Source organism: Onychomys torridus, chromosome 3, assembly GCF_903995425.1.
Source record: "Onychomys torridus chromosome 3, mOncTor1.1, whole genome shotgun sequence".
Lineage (NCBI taxonomy): Eukaryota > Metazoa > Chordata > Mammalia > Rodentia > Cricetidae > Onychomys > Onychomys torridus.
Genome location: NC_050445.1, coordinates 155,147,727 through 155,165,746, shown reverse-complemented (window position 1 = coordinate 155,165,746; position 18,020 = coordinate 155,147,727). Strand labels below are relative to the sequence as shown.

The following is an 18,020-nucleotide window of genomic DNA, read 5'->3' as shown; positions in this document are numbered from 1 at the left end:
ACAGCATGTTTACAAACCTGTTATGTATTTAACTTTGCAAAGCGGGCACTGTACCATTCTGGCTGTGCACACTGGACTCAGGCCAGTAAACTAACCACTCACTGACTGGAGTCTAGTAAAACTCAGGGAAAAGCCAGCAGACTCTGATCCGAGCATCTGAGCTGAAGAATGCTCAGTCCTCTTAGACAAAAGGCTTCATAAGGGACTCTCTGAGAGACCGACGTATTTGTCAATTAGGTGATGATGATCTGAAATGTCTGAGGCCCATCCCTGACCAGTGAGGCTTCTTATGGTGATGCCCATCGATTCCGCATGTAGGCTGGGACAGGTCACCAAGTGTGTGAATCTCCAAACAAATGAGAGAGCACAATAGTAAAGACACACACATAGAAAAATACATTCTGAAATAGAGAGTTTAGTAGAGATGTGTATGTGTGTGTGTGTGTGTGTGTGTGTGTGTGTGTGTGTGTGTGTGTGCTCAGATCTCTTGATACCTCTTCCTGGTTCTACCTCTCACACCCTATATGTATAAATACACACACACACACACACACACACACACACACACACACACTGACTGAGACTTCAACCCAGTGGTGTCAATGTTCCCTTGAGACTCGACTATGAGTGGCCTTAACACTTTGAGGTTCAGTTGCAGCCTTGATCCCTCAAGGTATTGTTTTAGTTAACTGAGAAGCCTCCTGTTAGGCTCTGCTGGGAGCTCCTAATATTTTTGACTCAATGAAAGTCAGACCAGCTTGGAGGGCTAGAAGACTGCCCTGTGGGAAGGAAGATGACACAGGGACATTGGCAGGAGCTGGCTGGGAGGGCAAGCAAAGGAAAGAAGCAAACTGGTGTTGTGGAAAATCCATCTTTAAAATTGGACTGCCATTGTAATGCAAACATAAAACAGAGGGAACAGTTAGTAGAGATGGATCATAGAATTCCAGCAGAAGCCTTCAATGGTGAAATACTCTCATCCGTCTCATCATAAGAGCCTTTCTGGGAGCCACATGCTGTAAGTGTCATTATAAACGTGGTATTAAAAATGATTATAATCAAGCTTAATGTATTTAGGTCTAATACAGGCATTGTACAGTGGTAATGAGTATCATGGCATAATAGGGACTTCTTAGCATTGGCTTGTTCCTAAGTATCATATCTCACAATGTTGCCATTCAGAAGTCTTTACTTCCTGATGGGAAAATAGAAAGTTGGGTCAGTGAGGAGACTATCACAGAGTTGGATACCAGCCCTGTTAACCTCAGAAAATATAGTACTGTGTGTGCATTTTACCATCTTAACCTCTCAAACATTTCTCCCATTTACTTTATAATGCAGCATGTGGCAAACAGATGGCCCTCTAAACCACTGTCCCTAATTTCCGAAATTGTAGGTGTCCCACTGGAGACGTGGAGCTGCTGGCGAGGAGTGGCTACTCCGGAGTCCTCCTTAGTTTAATGTAGGTAAGAGGCAGGCGTGCTGAAATGATTTGGGGACCGCCCCAGAGAAAAACACATAAATAGGATCCATGGAGTGAGGAATAAACTTTTTCCTTTCTTATTTTTATCCTCTCGATGCTGTGGTTTCTGATGGCTGTGTTGTTGGCCCTGTGTGTGTTACTCCAACAACAGAAAGGATGAAATTCCTACGACAACAAGATTTTCAGTTAAACTCAGATCAAGCGCCCTTATGGATCTGCGAGATTTGTGTCGTTGTGGCTTGATTTGCACAGAACTTTTTATATCTCAGGATTTGGCTTTGTGGATGCCGTGTAATAAGCTAAACAATTTGCAGAGAAAATAAAAATAGAGAGAGAAACAAATGGACTGTAATAATGCATGGTAGGAAAACCCACTAGATTATGAAATGTTTGCTTTCATGTAATTTACACATTTCCTATTAAGGAATCCAGTTCTATCACCATCCCAATTTTTTTTTTCTTCAGGAGCTTCCTTGGAACAGTGGGGCTTGCATCCTTCTCTGTGAAGGAACATTTTCATCCTTAAGCACAGAGATACATACTCTAAGTGGAGATGATCCTGTCACAAAATACACATCAATCTTAGTGATGACAAAACTGTAGTGATGACTTACATATTTATTGTATCAATTTCTTTTTTTTTTCTTTTTCTTTTCTTTTTTGAGACAGGGTTTCTCTGTGTAGCTTTGTGCCTTTCCTGGAACTCACTTGGTAGCCCAGGCTGGGCTTGAACTCACAAAGATCCGCCTGCCTCTGCCTCCTGAGTGCTGGGATTAAAGGCGTGCGCTACCACCGCTGTATCAATTTCTTACACTGAAATATGTAGACTCTAGATGCCTTTGAGTTTCTAACACATGAAGCTCAGGCTTCCACCTTGCAAATGCATCACTCCCAAGTGTAAAGGCTTGCCCTCATCCCTAGGTGTGATTAGACACTTTTTAATTTTGTTGGATTCACATATCCTTTTGAAATAAAATACTCACTTATTCTTAAATAGATAATTGCTAATGATTCAATTTTCTTTTCATTTATGTCCCTAGACTGTTTTAAATGAATTTTCCATTCTTTAAAACATTTATTCCTGAAAAGCAGTGAATATTTGTGAAGTCTTCCTCACCCACACCTGAGCCCCTATAAGGAGTAGAATTCAAACTCTGTATAACTACCATCATGTCAAATCATCCCAAATACTTGCATATATAATTGATTTGTGTGACATGTATCTATCGGTTGTTGTCTTTACCATTTATACCATATACGAAAGTCAGCCAGATAACTTGCGACTTGCTCCTGTTAGGAAAAACAAGGATAGAAGCAGACCATGGGACGACCCTCCTTCTCCACATCTTCCTCCCTAGCATCTAAACACTCTCAGATGTCTTCCACAGTGTCTCCCTTCAGTCATCTCATGGGCAATGTCATTCACTTGATGTTATTGACCAATGTTCTTTTAAGAACCAATGAAGGACGATCATTTAAGTGCTGCTGGCCCATGGAAACCCATGTCAGTTACATTTAGAGGAGGGTGGACCAAGTGTTTTCTTTTCTGCCATAAGCTGATGCCCAGGGTTAATAACTTGTGGTCCTGCCATCTCCCAGAGGGCTTTGCCTAGAGACTGCTGAATGAAGAGGACTTCCTTTAGTCCGTATTTATTGGATTTCCCAAGTTACCTATGTCATTCTTTGACTAGACTTTGAAGCTCCCCTGCTTCATTTTCCACCATTTGGAAGCATGACCTTATTATCTCAAGGATTTATTTTCTCTTTGTCGTTTACATAACTTCTATACATCTGTTACATGAGTGAAGTTTCTGTTAAAAAATTTTAAACGTATGTGTGTGTGTGTGTGTGTGTGTGTGTGTGTTTGTGTGTGTTTGTGTTTCTAATGTGTGATTACATAGTTCATGACCCCTCATTTAAAACATTTCAATGGAAATTTCATCATAATCTACCAGTAAAACATTGTGCTCATGTCCTTGCCCTGTGTAATAGTTAAAAGACACGTTGGGTCCTTGGCAGTTTTCTGGTGTGTTTCTCTCTCAAGTGCTCCAGATCACATGGTTGTAAACACAAATCCACTGGAGGATGTCTGGATATTTTTAGTTCACATTGTCTAATTATTGCTCAAATGACAATGTGGCATTTGTTCAGTCCTTTTACCTTTGGAAGAAGAACTCAACATAGTCTGTTCTTTCAAATCTTACTTCTAAAAGGTTTTCAAATTTCCAAAGTCCTAACGGGATGTTTTCCATCTGTCTTTTCAAACTCTGATTCAGTGTTTATTTATCAAAATGAATGATGAAAAGTTCAGGTTCCTGGACCTCAACCAAGACTCATAAAACTGAACTCTTTGATGGCCTTTAAATGTTGCCTTTTAGTGACCCCTCCCCCATTCTAGATGCTAGGTCACTGCACCCACATGGATTCTATCCAGCTTTGGTAATGTCCTCAATGCTGAAAGAAACGGAGTGTGCACTTTGTTGAAGGAATTCACTCACCTTTTTTTTTAATCCATATGCATCATTTAGTTTACTTGATATTGATGCTGTACTCAAATTTCTTCTTAATTATGGACAGGATGAGAAAGCATCCCATTTCTTAGAAATTGTTGTCTAGTTGAATTTTATATCTTGGATCTGATTGGTAAGCATTAAAGTATATAGGGATTCTTACCAAAAACACCCTATCCACACGCTTATTTCCTGTTCATTGGTTGAGTAGTTAAAGGAGGTCTTGTCCCTCATTCTGGATCAGTAGATGAGATCCAGGAAAGCAACTCAGTGACATGGCAGCATTTGGGGGAAAAAAAAAAAGTTTGAATTGATCATCTGACTATGGTCACAGTCTTATTGTCCTCCATGAGACTGAGTTTCTTGAGGAGTCAAGGCCATGTCTTAGTGCTCATCATAGTGCTACTGTGGAACTGACTAGTCATTTTTGGACACATGAGTGAAGGAATACCATGTAAACCTTTCCTAACTGCACATGTGCAAGTGCATGTGCATGTGCATGTGCGTGTGCGTGTGCGTGTGCGTGTGTGTGTGTGTGTGTGTGTGTGTGTGCGCGCGCGCGTGCATGTGTGTCTGTGTGAATGTGAATAGGAATACTATGTGTGAATCATGCAAAAGAAAGAGAATGAGCACATCTATATATGATGTATAGTCTCATTTTTATGAAGTTCATATCTCACATAGCATATACAATATATTAAAAACAAAGGAGTTGGCGGTGAGCAAAGATTCTGTTTTGAACTTAATGTATGGATAGACGGGTTGCACATGCCTAATTTTAGACCCACTGTATTCATCATTAAGTGCATCTGGGCTCTGGTGATGTCAGAAAAGTAGAAACTATGCCTATCTCTTTTGCTTTTTTCTGTTTATCTTGTCTTTGTTTCTTTTATGTTTTCATTTCTTTCTATGTTTAATTCTGTATCTTGTTCCTTCTTCAGTGAAAATGATTTTCTAAAGAAAATCCTTAATGGATTTTTATGTTTTTATTTATTTTGTCCTACTCCATGTTACTTGGGTACAGTTAGAGACTATCACAGTTAACATAACAGCACACTTTTCTGGGATGGGATTATGTCTAAGTTGGGTCACATTAAATCATACATTGGCAATGAAAGTACTATATTGTGTCTTCTGAAATTACTGTACAAACGACAAATCTGAAGTTCATTGCAGGGTTCTGAGAATCCAGGGATAACACGCCTTAGAGGAGTGTAGGTGTCTTCCCTTTGGAAGTCCATGTGCAAAGCTTGACACATGATGTTAGGCAGTTGGAGCATATTTTTCCTGTCTGCTTATTTTCTGCTCTGATCCGGTGTATGTATCAGAACATGACCATCTCCCCTGAATTACAACTCGTCTCTGCTCCACTGCTCAGCTTCCTAAGCAGCAGCCTTCAGTGTGCAGGGGCAGGGGGCCGCGTCCTGACAAGCATCTGGCAGGTGGGTCTATGGCCTGGGCTCACAAACTACCCTGTAAGAGAAGGTTCAGGGTTCCCGGTGCTTCAGCCTCTGACTTTGCTTTAGTCCAAGGGTACAGCTTTCTATCATTTTTCTAAAGCTGGGAACTACTTGTTCTAAGTATGTTAAGTGGTTTTTCTATTTGATGCTTTTTGTTTTTCCTTTCTGTTCTCCAGCCACATTCACAATTTAGAGCAAATGCAAAATTCTACAAATGTGATCATAAAAGACAGATTCCAACATGTTCTAAATGCCCGATAAATGGATGATTGTATGAATATGCTATTTTCAGTTGGTTGATCATGTGGGTCATAATCCAAATGCATGCCTAGTCCTTGTCTTACATGCGTCAATAGACATGTATGAGCCACACTTGATCTCAGCCTATAGGCTGGCAAGCATCAAACAGGGTTCCCAGATGTAGTAAGACCTATGTGGTTTCATCCTCAGGAAGCTGCAAAGTGCTTAAGTGCTGCCCAAGCTTTCTCTCGTCATGTGCATGGTAGTCTTCCAAGATGAAAACTACATTTGTTTTCAAGATGTTTCATTCTCAAATACCTTTGCTACAATTCTGCAGTTCTTACGGCATTTTTTCTTCATGGTTCCATTGTGTATATGTGGAGAAAACACTAAATGAAGCAGAATATACAGAAAGCAAAAGCTTTTGTAATTTATCTCTGACCAGATAGTTGTTTGGTAGGTGAACTATAGAAAGAGTGATGAAAATCTTCCATAAAAAGTGTTGAGAATTTTATAGAGTGACTGTGTGTGCATGGTCCACATCCTTCCTCCTGGTTTTCTATTATGTTCTATGGACTTTCAGGTCTTCCCTCCCAGTAACCCTGGCTTCCTCCTGCTCTCTAGTCCCTGCCCCCTCATTGAAACTAAACAAAGTCTGGAACCTGGTTCTCACATTCCCACCCCTCTACTCTTCTGACATGGTGACTTATGTGGCTCCAAGTGGACAGTGTTCATCAGCCATGCATTTTGTAAAAGGGCCTTGCTCTCCCATTTTTATTACAAGTTAAAATGCTGTTACTCTGTGATGATGGGAGATTAGGGTGAGTTAGCTGTTATGTTGGATGGGTTATAGTGCCAGTAAATGCAAGCTAAAGACATTGCTGTTTGCGGGCAACTTCCCTGTCACACTGAGTTCTACAGACCTTCAGGTAATGTTGGCAACTGTGTACTGGAAATAGGAAACACAAACTAGTTAAGTCTCTTTGTCTGTGCTGTTTGGAGACATTTCATGCATTAACCTGAGAATGAATACCACCCCTATCACTGTGCCCATTTCATTATTATCATAGAAGTACATGTGGGTACAACTAGTACAGTGTCTGTATATATGTGTGTATATTTCTGTGTGTACATGTGCAGGGGTAAGAGGTAGCTCTATTTGATAGTTTTAAATTGACTTGTAGTGTAACGCTGGTTAACATTTTTAAGTGATACTAATCACCATCCATATTTAAACACTTGGCATACATTAGTTTTCAGAGCGAACTTTAGATAAGGGCATTCATTATCCTGTTTTTAGGTGAGTAACTTGAAGCAAGAAGGCTAAATTACTTGTCAAGGAGCAATAAACCAGTAAGAGATGGAGTTAGGTTTTATGACATGAAATCATTATTTTTCTTTTTCTATCTAGTAGTAAAAAGACAAAGAGTTTTTGTACCAGAGGAATTACTTTCTGCAGCTCCCTGGTGGAATGCTGCCTTCCCACAGCTTGCAGTGGTTTTGGTGGGATCTAATCATAAAACTACCACATAGTGATGTCTGCAGGCTACACAAGACAAACTATCTTTTGATGGGGTGAATGAGGTGATCATCAATTCCATCTCTCACTCTTTAAGCCTAAAACTGCTTATTTGTATGAAGAGAATATAACGGAGTGGAGCTGTGAATCTCTGTGATCTAGAACTCAGGAAATGGAAGGAGGGTGATCAGAAATTCAGGTCAAATGGACCAAATGAAACCAATCACACACACACACACACACACACACACACACACACACACACACACACAAGTGGTTCGCACAGTGGTCCCCAACCTTCCTAATGCTGTGACCTTTTGTACAATTCCTCATGTCATGGTTGCTCCAATCTTAAAATTATTTTCATTGATACTCTATAACTATAATTTTACTACTGTTATGAATCCTAACATAAATATTTTTGGAGATAAAGTTTTGCCAAAGGAGTTGTGACCAGCAGGTTGGGAGCCACTGTTTAAGAGCATATACTATTCTCCCTGAGAACCTGAATTTGGTTTCCTTTTACATTGGGAGACTTACCCCCTTGCCTATACCTCCAGCTCTAGGGGACCCAATGCCCTCTCCAGGCCTCTGCAGGCATCTTCATATACTTTGTAGAGACTCACATATGGGCACATACACATTAATAAAAAGGAAATCTTAAAAAAATTTATATACATCAGCCTTACAAGGAGTAAATAAGGATTATAGGTGCAAAGCTACAGTGCCATATTAATTGTAACGTATTTAATTATACACTGAAAAATGCTCTTCCAAAATGTGATGCGAAGTTGAATACAAGTGAACAAACATGTCCAATTTTACATTCAGTGCAACCAGAAAATTTAAGCTTATCACAGGTAACTCCCTGGTCCCTGGAACTGATTGTATGTTATTATTTTCAAAAGTTGCCTTGACAAAGCCATTTTTTTCTGTTAGAAAGTTCTTAATAACTTTCAAGTGGAAACAAACATGTACTTTGATAACACTAAAACAAAAGCTTGTCTAGGGCTTACGTCACTGGAAGAACATTAATTACGTATAAAGTGAGGCTGGTGCGGTCTGGGTGCTATGGAATGTCAGCTGTGGTCCTGTGGTTTGCGGAGCCCCGTGGAACTTTGTAACAGATCCTCAAACTTGGCATTGGTAGCACAGCTGCAGTGATGGGTGGGCTCAGGGTTGGGATAGGCCCTCTGGTCTCAAATGTACACAGGGCTTTTCTTATATGTAAAGATTTATCGCTTACCCTGTGTTATATAGCCGTTGTCCCCCCCATAGTGTCTGGACATGAAGATGCTCTCTTCATGAAATGAATTCTTATTGGCGTCATTTGCAGGTTTGCCTCAGTCTTCCCCTCACAAACCTTTATCGTTTGTCTTGACTTGAATGATTAAATGGCAGCAGACTGAGCTAGAACTACACTGCCTTGTACACTTGCATGTGCTCTTCAGTTCTTGTGTGCTCTCAGAGGGGTGCCTGTCCTAGCAGAGCTGACTGAGTTCACTGTGACAGTTCTAACAGTCACTTGCCACTTAATTATCAACTGACTCTAAAGGTGGTAAAGAAAATGGAACGAAAACTCCACTCTTTCAAAAGCTTAGCTCTTTAGGAAAGGGATTTGTGGTGGGACATGATCCATACAACTAAAGCTGTTTGCTTAATATGTCTAGAGTCCTGTGTTCAATCCCAGGACCATGGAATAAAAGGCAAGATTTATATATATTACAGCTGTGCTGGGGATGATACTGAAGTCCCTGGCTTTATGTTTAATTAGGTGTATGAGTTTTGGACAAGTATTTGAAACTTGCTAATTTATTGTGTTTCAGGCTATAAATGAAGTGTTTGGTCTAGACTCCTTTTAAGTCATACTGAGTAATAACAGCCATTGCCCAACCCTAATTTTCTTGGTAGAATAGTTAAATGCTGCATAATCTATAACTTCCTTGCAATCTATGAGCACTTAAAAAATATCTGACTCCTGTAGAAGAGGGTTCCACATTTGTTAAGCATAAATTAGATTTGTGTGACAATGGAGTGTTTATTTTGTTTTTGTTTGGTTTATATCAGCAAATCATGTATGTTCAGTTATAGCTGACCAATTGCTCCCATAAATTGTTTATCTAAATGAAAGAAAAGGGCCATTACTAGTTCTAGAACTCAGCTTCTGGATTATCTACACATGTGTTTACTTAATGATTTGAGAAACAATTGGCATTTTTGAAATTTAGCTTTATTACTTACTCTTCCTTCCAAAGTGTGATACGCCTTGATACATGTGTTCACCAGCATAAGTCAAGAACAGTGCAGTTCAGTTGAAGCTACAAAATTAAAGTATGCATTAAAAGGTGGGAATTACCTAATTCCTGGGGTTTTGTTTAAAAAGACAAATATTGTACACACATACATTTTACTTGTTCAATTTTTCAATGTGCCCTGCCACAGTAGCTCAAAGGAGATTAAAGCAGAGAAATAACCTACACACACACAAAGCACAAACCTGAGGTTGTGTGTCAGCTACTGCGCTGGCATGAATGTGGTTTAATTCTTGGCACGGATGGCTTGCTGGAGAATTACAGTGTGTTGGCATCAGTCTCCAGGTCTCATTGTTCCAGCCCAGGGAGTCGGTCTTAAGAGGGTTTGGCACCAGAGGAAAAATGGAGTGAGAGTCACAGGGAATGAACAGGCCCGAAAGAGGCAGGATGCTGCCATAACAATGGCTGGCAAGTTCGGGGTCTCTGGTGGGGATGGCCATAGGCAAAGATGTGAGGAAGTGTGAGCCAGAGAGAGGAGGTAAGCCAGCCGGTGTGTCTAACAGCTGAGGACGGCAAGAAGAAGCAGAAACGATTTTACAGACTCGGGTTAACGTGTGGACAGATGATGGCCATGTCCTAGGCTCTGATGATCCCGGGCTTATTTTTTTCACATTTATTTTACATTATCTTTTAAAATGCATATGTTTAGTTTTCTTCTAAAAAGATAAATCCTTGAAGGAAGAATCTGGTTTTCATTGTCTGTCTGTTGTATTTAGACTAGCTGATGTGGGCATTCCTGAACTTCCTCAACTACAACGTGGAACAGAGTAACTACACATATTACTGTCAAAGGTGTTACATCTGACAGCATTCTTCAAGCTGGGACACTGTGCTGGAGCCACTGTTGACTCTTACAATTGTAGCTAGAGTTTTCCTGGTCCTGCCTGGCCCACAGTCAGGACAAATCTCTCTAACCTGCTAGTCCTTCTATCTGACTGCCCACTTACAAAATAAACACACAGACACTTACATTATTTAAAATGTCTCAGGCTTCTTGATAGCTGTTCTTATATCTTAAATTAACCCATTTCTATTAGTCTATAAGTTGCCATGTGGCTTGTGACTTACCTGTACCTTACATCTCACTTGTCATGGCGGTGGCTGGCAGCATCTCTGCCTCAGCCTTCCACTTCCCAAAATTCTCCTCTCTCCTTGTCCTGCCTATACTTCCTGCCTGGCTACTGGCCAATCAGTGTTTTATTTATTAATCAATCAGAACAACACATTTAACATACAGAACATCCCACAGCATACAATGACTTTATTTGAGGGAATCCTTAGTTTTGAAGGTAACCACAAAACTCCAATGCTTAGGGGAATAAAGTCCTAAGTGTTTAAAATAAGAAATGCACACCAGGCATGGTGGTGCACACCTTTAATCTCAGGACTGGGAAAGCAGAGGCAGGCAGATCTCTATGATTTGGGGACAGCCTGGTCTACAGAATGAGACCCTGTCCAAAAAAAAATCAAAACAACAACAAAAAAAGCAAACAAACAAAAATCATGAAAAGAACAGAACAGAACCTGAAAACTTAACAGTGCTGCAAACAGTTACCAGCCATGCTCACAGCATAAAACTCAATGCTGTGTCTTTAATAGTAAAATGCATTTTTAAAAACTAAATACTGCATATTGAGGCACTGTGTTCACACCACAAATAAAAAGTGGTACTTATAGAGCTGTGGTAGACACCCCTTTATTGAATTTACACTTGAGAAAACAGGTGGTTGTAAATATTGGGATTCTGCCATTTTTGTCTTTTCTATTTCTAATTGTAGGTTTTCTTACTGTTCTCTGAGAAGCTTCCATAATATGGAGGGTACTTGACTGTCCTCCTGACTGGAGGCCACTCCCTAGCATCACTGTAGGAACCACCCATGGGGATGTGAGACCATGGCAGGAAGTACACTGTGGGAAGTAGACTTGCCAGCCCTGTTTATGTGACAGAAGCTCATACAGAGAGCTGATGGTGAAGACTGAATGTGCAGACCCCTTACCAATCAGCTACTCCAGCTAGCTGCTATCATAAGATGTGGTGATATATAATGTACCCTAATAAAATTTGCCTGAAGAGTAGAGAGACAAAGGAACAAGCCACTGCTATGTGTGACCCCGCCAACTCCATGAATCCTCTGACTGAGTGTCTCTGAGTCTTCAGCTAAAAGGGGTCCAGATGAAAAGGGTTTAGTTCCTGTCTCCTTGTAGCTTATAGACCTTCCTCTGCCCAGCTATATTACTTCCTTCCTAGTGCTAGGATTAAAGGTATGTGTGTTTCCTAAATACTGGTAGCAGAGGCATGAGACCTCAAGTGCTGAGATTAAAGACATGTAACTCCCAAATACTGGGATTAAAGGTGTGTGCCACCACTGCTTATCTCTGTTTCTCTCCTAGAATGAGTCAATCTCATGTAGTCTAGGGTGGCTTTGAACTCACAGAGATCCTTATGGATCTCTGCCTTCCAAGTGCTAGTATTAAAGGTGTGTGCTGCTAGTGCCTGGCATCTATGTTTAATCTAGTGGCTTGTTCTGTTCCCTGATCTTCAGGCAAATTTTATTAGTGTACACTATATATCACCACAATAAGATGGGTGATAGTCTGGCTTGTTTTTAACTCATAGCCCAGTATTCCTTCTAGTTAATTAGTAAAAGGGCTAATGTAATTGTACACGCTTACAGGATTTTTTTTAAACCATCCAGTGCAAATTCCATAGTGCAAAAATCATATAATTAGATTAAGTTCTGATGCTAATGAGAAATATAAAAAATATAGCCATTTAATCTCAGAGTTAATACTCATGCAAGCATGTTATTCTGGAAATTCAGTTTATTCTTTGAGATTTTCACTCTAGCAGAGTTCAGAGTGGTTCCTGTAATTTAGAATTCTTCTATAGAGGAAATAAGGGTGTGTCTATGTGTGGTCTGTGTGAGTATGTGTGTATGCAACTGGAACGCAGGCTATGAGATTTGGATTTAGTCCTGTGTCTCCCTAAGATTTGGTTTTTTAACAGGTGACTATCAACCCTTATGTACTGTGAGAGGTTTGCCATGTCATATGGAAGGGGATTTTTCTGCTGCTCCAAAGTTAGCTTTCAAAATGGGCTTAGGACAAGTCTCGTCTTTCCACTGTGAGTGAAGGATATTAGGAACAAACAGAATCCTACCCAAGGCATTACCGTTTCCCATCACATATTTTAAAACCCAAGACTGGTCTATTCCTGATTTTTTTGTGTCCTCCTTAGAACCCATAACACAGATGTAATTACATGTTCTCAGACTTCTGGTGAATGTGGAGTAAATGAGGGCATGGAGATAGAAACCATAGCACAGTCCAAGGACAGAGGCCACTCTGTGTATATCTGGATTCTTAGTCATCCTTGGCTGTGACAGCCCTGAGTTAGATATATTTCTGATTTTCCATTTTCACAAACACCCCCACTCCCTGTCTCCCTCCTTCCCACCCTCCCTCCCATATGCTAAGAATCAACTTGAACCAGCTCTCTGGGAGCCTTATATCTTAAAGCTTGTTAATAAGGAGGTCAGGAATGTTCTGCAGGTTCCACAAATCTGGCTGCTGTTTCTTTAATTCTGCAACTTTGACAAAAGACTTCTGTCCCTTTATGAGGCAGCGACAGTAGATATTTTGTCTAGCTGCAAGGGAAAGGCATTGCACCGACCTGGCAGACAGTGGACTTAAAAGTAAAAATGTCTGTTTCAGGAGCAGGGAGGCTCCAGGGCCATTGTTAGTCCACAGTGGATTTCCATTGCCGCATTCCTTCTTTGCAAAGGTTTGTTAGCTTTTAATGACTGACAGAACTCTCCTACAAATACCATGTTGGCCATGCCCTGTTTACATGCTACTCAAGCAATTTTTTTTATTTTTTAAGCTCTGAATAAAGAAACAGTGGTGTTTGACCTACTCTGATAAGGTTTAAGAACTGATTTTCCCAATGCTTGCTGGGAATGTAGACACAATGAAGTTCAGTGCAGAAGTATTCAACTTACTTTAAACATTATGATGCAAGTGGAAATGCCGATTACAACACCAATCTGCACTCTGGCTGATCACAGCATTGTTATTGTCATTTCCAAAATATGAGGTAGAAAAACAGGGGTACATTTTAGAAAAATGTACAAGTAAGTTCATGAGGATTTTCCTTCACTATAAAAAATAGAAATGGGCATTTTGTGACAAAGAGAAACATATATTTCAGCCATATATCATGAATGGGACATATGCATATATATGGACACAATTTAAAACAATAGCTGATACCTTTTGCCATTTAAATTCCACCAATCATTTTTGACACCTCTGCCTCACTGAAACCCACTAGCACAGACGGTCTCGGTGATAAGTTAACAAGTCATCCTTTCTGTCCCTCCCAGGGAGCAAATAATCATTGAAACAAGCAGAAACACACATAAGCACCACTGTGCAGACAGCAGTGCTTCTCTAGGACCCAAGATAATAGATGTAGTGCTGTTATATAGATGAGGCATAGGGGACTCTTCTCTTTCAGTAGTATGACTACTTTGTTTTGTTTTCTAACTGAATGCAGGGCTAACTGTAGAACTGAAATGCATGGTCATTGTGTACCCAGGTAGATGCTGACGTGAACATACAATTCCATTGTGAGGAACGGAGTCTAATGTGTGCCAGTTTATTACACTTATATTTACTTATAGTTAAGGTTCAGTACAAAAGGAGAGGTCAGAGCCAGGTGTCTACAAAAACAAGCCACACTATAACTCATGACCTTGTTCTCTAAGATGTGTTCATCCTGTCCCAACATGAGGCATCTGCAAAAAGCGTGATACAAATCTGAAATAAGCAAATAATGTGTTTCCATTAGAGACATTACTCAGTTCACCCAATTTGGCAATCTTTGAAAAGCTTCTTTTATGTCAACCTTTGTTTGTTTGTTTTTTATTTATTTTTTTCAGTGTTCACTGCATACTCACAAATCTTGCCACGGTGTGGTGGTTAACACCATACAATGTTATACATATTATAAAATATACAGAATTGTAAACACACAGAGAGGCGTAATTACATGTAGCAGGTTTAAGGGCTAATTCTTTCCTTTTCTTTTCCACTCTGAATTTTATCAATGTAATTATTTTCTGACTACAGACTAACACTCTGAAATTGACAAGCATACATTATAACAAGAATTTGTCCACCAAATTTAAAACAATGAGCTGTGGGTTCCCACAAGCTCATTGTCATAAAGAATTAGTATGGCTTTGTTCTGCAAGGGGAAAAAGCTAATGATTTCGAAACAGCAGGTGACCAAACACATTCTTTTTTTTCCCCTCCCTGTTATCAGTTTGATGATGAAGTCATTATGAACTGGGGCCAGGACCAGGATGGCCTTATTCTTAGCAGACAGGCTTCAGTGAGCCTGCTGCAAATAGGCATGCCGATTTGCTTATGTATGTCTTTTTTCTTTACGTAGATACCCCCAGTATTGAAAAGCTACTCTCAAAGGACTGGAAAGACAAGCTCCTGGCAATGGGATCAGGGAACTTTGGAGAAATAAAAGGTAGGAAGTATGTGCTACTGTTCTTTAGAATGTTCAGAAATGAAGTTGCTATCTATAAGTATTAGTGGTTATGGAATACTTCTGTCCCAGCCCCTCTGCTTCATGCGTGCTCTGGGACAGGCCTTCCTTCTAGCTGGAAATAGATCCTGTCTCTTCCTTGCATGTAGAGGATCGAGGATGTATGGTTTTATTTTCTTGTCTTAAGAGCACAAACCCACTCTATCTGTGGCTTGTTCTGTTTCTACTCCTCTTATTTTACTTAATGATTTATTTCAAAGGTAACAATATATCAACAGCACACCAAGGTGAGAAACAGCATTTCGTACATTAGAATTCACAGGTGAGATCTGAAGTGTGCACTTATGATGGACAGCTGGAGCCCACAACGATGAGCAAGGCAGGCACATACAAGGATGTTTCAAGTTAGCATCAGCGACGTTTCTCTTTGAGCTTATTTGAATCGGCAATTACAACTAATAAAAGCTCTCTGTGGACTTCAGAAATCACTGAATATTCATATCCTAACAAACTTCCAGTAACAAGGGAGGAGATTTAATTTTCTCATGTAGAAATGGAAGCAGATGATCTTTCAGATTGGTTTTCAACAACCCCTTCTCGGAGCTTGGGAGGGGGGGCAGCACACAGCAGCCTGTTGCCGCCAGCAGGGTACTCATAGTCATAAATTCTAAAGCAATACTAATTTTGAAAATGGTAAGAGACGCAGTCATCAGCAACATCATATTTGCTTATGAACTGTGATGCTTATCTTCAACAGGTGCTAAATGTAAATTTCAAACACCTACCGATTAATATTAGTATACATATAAACACATGTCTAGGTAACTTTGTGGTGTATGAATCAAAGGGACAATCTCTCCTGTGAGGTTCTGTCCCATCCACATGCCTTAGAGTAAAGCAAAACACTAATCTTTTCAACTCTTCCACTTCTTCATATCTGGCTGTTTGAAAAGTTTCAGGGAAAAAAAATGACTGATGATTTCACGTGTCTGTCAGTCATTTGAAGCTGCATACATTCTGGTTTTAGAGGGCTGTGAATGGGTAGTGGCATGAACCAGGGCTCCTCAACAAGTTTGATGACCAGTATCTATTTTGGAAGAAAATTTCAGTAACAATTAGCATGCTAGGAGCTTGGCAGAACTTAAGGGAGCACAAAGGGAAGCTTCACCTTCCAGGACATCAAGCCCTTCACCTTTTTGATGGATTTTTTAACCCATTGAACCCCTGAGGCGAGGGACATAGTCCCTGCCTCTGTCTTCCACCACTGACCTCAGCTGCCACCAAGAGTGGAGTGGAGAGGAGTGCCTACTTCCAGTCTTGTGATCCAGTCCTCCCGCTCTTCCTTCACCAGCCCCACTTGAAAGCCGCTATGGCAGTGACGCTCAGCTTAGAGGACAGAGGCTCAGTGCTGGCCTTTGAGCCTAGCCTGGGGGCTACTTTAGGACGCTGCAGTACAATCACAAAAGTAGTTTCTGTCTTTAATTTTGAATTTTTAAAGCTTCACATTCAGAGCCCAAGTTCAGTTATTGTCTGGTTTTGTTGAGGAAAAAAAAAGCTGTTTCCAGAAGCATTTTTAAAGCAACTGTACGTCTTTCTTCTGCCAGGGGCATGGTTATTAGGTGCTTGGCTCAGGTTTCCCAGTGAAGTGGGGAAACAGCCTGGGCTATTCTGCCAGGGGACCCCCTGTGACAGTTGCAATTACAAGTCATTGTTCATAGGTGCAGAGGGCACAATAGAAGATTGCCTCTGGGGGGAAATGGATTTGGGGGTTCAGTGCCCAGGAATGTGGTTTCTTGCCACCTCAGAAAAAGTCAGAGAACAATGCTTTCCTTGTTCCCACAGCTGTTTTGTCCCAGGCAGAGGAAGGTGTGAGGCTCACATATTTGTCTACTGTTTCTGGCTGGGGGACCAAAGGGTTGGGCTTTGTGGCTTCTTTCAAAATAGGAAAGCATGAATGTGCTGAATGATTGGGTGGTTTGTCGATGATCAATTTACATAATAGATTAGAATAGGACTTTCACATCTGTCAGGGCAGTGGGTGCCAGCTTCACAGCATTTACTGCCTTTTCCTACATGGTGAAAAGTGCCCCTCCATTTATCTTGGCCAGTTTTATTTAAATTTTTATTGACTCTTAGAAAAAAAGTAATGGGGGATGAAGAGAGAGACAGGGAGAAGAGAAGGATGGAGGAAGAGGAAGGAGGAAAATGTGTGTTGTGGGGACTGGAGAGAGAAGGAGAATAGGAATGCTTGTAGATTTAACACCTTAGCCAAGCCAGTCTCCTTTCTTCAGTACTTTAGCATTAAGGAGCTAACCAATGAATTACTTTCAAGGTATTTGAACAAATTAGTAGAGTCACAATTTGGAAAAGTTTATAAAAAAACTGTTTCTTGCTATTAGTATTCAAAAAGAATAAGTGGAAAACTTTACACGTAGGAAGAATAAGTATGATATGTTGGCTATTCATAAATAATTGTATTTAAAGTAATGGTTTTTAGCGACGCATTTACCCTGTGAGGAAAAGTCATGAAACACGACAGAATTCACTAACAAGAGTTTTATTCAGACAAGGAGAAAGGGACAGATGTGATCAGGCCTGCTGGAGGACACGTGTGGGAGAAGGGGGCAGGGAGGTGGGGGAAGACACATGGGGCCTGCCTTTTAAAGGGCCAGCCTGCACCTGCGCACACAGGCCCATGTGGCTACTCCATGCATGTGCATAGATCATGTGGTCATGCCATGCTATTATGTGACCATGCAGTGCATGGGTGACGTAGGACATATGACCTGGAAATGACTAGGTGGAAATGACTAAGTGTCCTACCAGGATATTCGTGACCATGGGGGCGTGGATGGGATTCTTATCATAAAGTCCATCTCACTTTATTTTTTTCTCAAGAAACAATGTTAGTAAAGGTCACTGGCTTCTGAGAG

General features: G+C 40.6%; 1 protein-coding gene across 6 annotated transcripts in view; it reads left to right on the top strand.

The window, feature by feature from the left end:
• Window positions 1-18,020, top strand: part of Sox5 (SRY-box transcription factor 5) — a 627,114-nt gene that overhangs the window by 400,223 nt on the left and 208,871 nt on the right. For all 6 annotated transcript variants that reach the window (XM_036181267.1, XM_036181271.1, XM_036181266.1 and 3 more), the window contains exon 4: window positions 14,983-15,069. In XM_036181267.1, the coding sequence (XP_036037160.1) occupies window positions 14,983-15,069 (87 nt within the window). The remainder of the gene's footprint in view (window positions 1-14,982; window positions 15,070-18,020) is intronic.